The 2,815-nt window shown below is 39.4% G+C and overlaps 1 protein-coding gene across 1 annotated transcript; it reads left to right on the forward strand.

Moving 5' to 3' along the window:
• The first annotated feature begins 907 nt into the window (after positions 1-907).
• B3GALT9 (beta-1,3-galactosyltransferase 9) lies at positions 908-2,014 on the forward strand. Its single transcript, XM_073313747.1, has one exon. The coding sequence runs from the start codon at positions 911-913 to the stop codon at positions 2,012-2,014; it is 1,104 nt and encodes a 367-aa protein (XP_073169848.1). The 5' UTR covers positions 908-910.
• The last annotated feature ends 801 nt before the right edge of the window (positions 2,015-2,815 follow it).

Raw genomic sequence — 2,815 nt, forward strand, 5'->3', positions numbered from 1 at the left:
CGGGAGGAGACCATTTAGAATTGAAAATGTTACCGTGGGTCATCAGCTACAATAGGACTGCACTGACTCCATCCCACTTACTAATGAACATGCCAATAGTAAAGTAACTGGAAAGTCGGTTAATTTTAGTTATTTATGCTAGAAATCATGACTACAAAAAAAGCATGAAAAAGCAAGTCCATATCTACTAACTATGGCTTGTACAATTGTGTTAAACTAAGAGGTGGAAGTCTAAAACGATAAATGACGTTCCCCAGGTAAATAGCAGAAGTCCCATCCCCTAGGATATTTAAAATGAGGCCAGGCAAAAACATTAACAGACATACAACAGGACACAGTCCTACATAGTATGGAGATCATCTAGATGAAATGATCAATTTCTTCCAACTCTAATTTCTGGCATTCTGAATGAGAACGAGTCTCTGTAATTAACAAGTCACACAGACTTTCCTCTTTAGTTCACAATAATTCAAGTTATGGGCATTTAAATGTCAAAGACTGCTGCATAAAGCTTTTAAAATTATCCAACTCATGCTGGAGCATGCTGTGAAATCTCTTGGGTCATTAGGAACACTGACACCAATAAGTTAGACCAAATTCAGAAAAATATTAGCATGTTATTATATGTTGCATTTCCATATGCTGAACAAAGTAGGCCTGACAGACTAATGGGCTTATTATCACACTTTTCATCTATGGATCTTTTAGCCCTTCACAAAATGTGGGCATCATTCTCTATTTCACAAATGAGGAAAGTAAGGACCAAAGAGGAAAGAGTAATTTGTCCAAAATAGCAGAGCAGGGAAACAGAACCAGGCTGTCCTGGCTCCACACTAGCCAGTATCTTCTGAAATAACTACCTTTAGAATCAGTTAGAGGTAGAAGTGAATGTCCATCTCTTCTCCAGGTGATGTTCTGCAGACTTCGGACACACCACTGGTGTTTTATTATATTCAACATCATGCTCTTCCATGCTTTGCTGTTTGGAGGAGATTTACTGGAGGAATACTTTCTACATTCGCTACCTGTCACCTACACTGACATGAAAATTCTCAAAATCAGGGAGAAGGCCAGGAAATTAGACATGGATCCCCTAAAGACCAATATGTCCAAGTCTTACATCATCAGCAGTTCAGAGGTCTGCTCAGATCAAGAGGTATTTCTGCTTGTTGTTGTGTGCAGCAGCCCAGAAAACAGGACAAGGCGTAACCTGATCAGACTAACATGGGGGAATGTGACAGGCATCAGGGGGTATGCTGTGCTTATTTTGTTTGCTTTAGGAAAGCCAGCTTCAGAAACCATCCAGTTAGACATCAGTGAAGAGTCTCAAAAGCATGGAGATATCATTGAAGGAAACTTCCTTGATTCTTTTGAGAATCAGACACTGAAGATTGTGATGAGCATGGAGTGGACTGTAACATTCTGTTCCACTGCAAGGTTTGTTCTCAAAACCGAAGAAGAAATGTTTGTCAACATTCCAAGTTTGGCTGAATATTTGCTTAGCTTAAGAACACATCTTGAGGATATTTACATTGGAAGAGTCATTCATCAAGATATGCCTGACAGAGACCCTCAAAGCCAGAGCTTCATTTCTCTCAGTCAATATCAAGAAGAGTATTACCCAGATTACTGTAGTGGAACGGCTTTTGTCATTTCCCAGGATGTTGCTCGGAAGATATACGTTGTTGCCAGGGAAACACCAGTTTTTGTTCCTCCTGACGTCTTTGTTGGAATCTGTGCTAAGAATGCTGGCATCATACCCATTCAAAATTCTAGATTTTCTGGGAAAAAGCACATTAGATACAATCGATGTTGCTACAAATTCATTTTCACCTCTTCTGAAATGAAAGATGAGCTATTTAAAGAATGGAGGGAGATAAGCGATGGGAAAGACTGCACTTTACTGGAAACTTATTATGGGCTGGTGTCCTGCAGAGTACTGACCTACTTTGACAAGTTTAAACATTTTAACATAGAAACAATAAAAAAGGAGGCTTTGCATTTTACCAATTAAGATTTTAACTTCTCTATGTGAAGAAACTGTACTTACACCTTTACCTGTCATCTTCCCTGTTAGAAAGTTCATCTGACCTTTTGCCTTGAACATTTCCTCTCAAAGTTAGTTTTTAAATGTGAAAGCTCCCCCCAACCCCACCCTGTTCTGACAGTGAATATTCCTGATGCTAAACAAGGATCTGTGTTTGAATTCAGTGATTTAATTTATGATAAGGAGTGCACTGGATGTGCCTTTTTTCACATAAAGGATGTAGAACTGCATGCAATTCTTATTCTCTAAGTAAAAGCTGTTTTAAAGAATTGGCTGTTTTTTCATGTTGTCCAGTTGTTTGCCCCTCTATGCAACTACTTTTGTAGTTTTGATCCAATTTGACTGAGTGATGCATCATTCAATCCCAAAGGAATCGTATCACTCTCCAGTGAAAATGTAGCTACCTCTGCATCCACTTAACAGTGTAGGACAGGAATGAAGAACAGAGCATCCAGTTGAAATTACCAGGGAAACAGCTTGATAAGCAGATTTTACACAGGAAACCCAACCTAACTGTCCTAGTAGAACTGCCTTGTATTTAATGATCACAAGCAGTCATGACCTCAGTTTATATTTCATTCAGAAGACATGGCCTATAGCAGCCCTGTACTACATTATGTTGGAATATGCGGGTCAGCATTGAATCAGCAGTAAGAATGTCACCTAATGTCTGCCACCACTTCCTGTAAAGCCTTAAATTCTCTTTGGAAGTCTCTCATCCAAGTACTGGCCAGATCCAATCCAGCTCAGCCTATGGTTGCTGACAAG

This window comes from Lepidochelys kempii, chromosome 16, assembly GCF_965140285.1.
Source record: "Lepidochelys kempii isolate rLepKem1 chromosome 16, rLepKem1.hap1, whole genome shotgun sequence".
Taxonomy (NCBI): domain Eukaryota; kingdom Metazoa; phylum Chordata; order Testudines; family Cheloniidae; genus Lepidochelys; species Lepidochelys kempii.

What these genes read in the sequence shown, in the direction of transcription:
- B3GALT9 (XM_073313747.1), top strand. Translation starts at nt 911, where the DNA reads ATGTTCTGCAGACTTCGGACACACCACTGGTGTTTTATTATATTCAAC.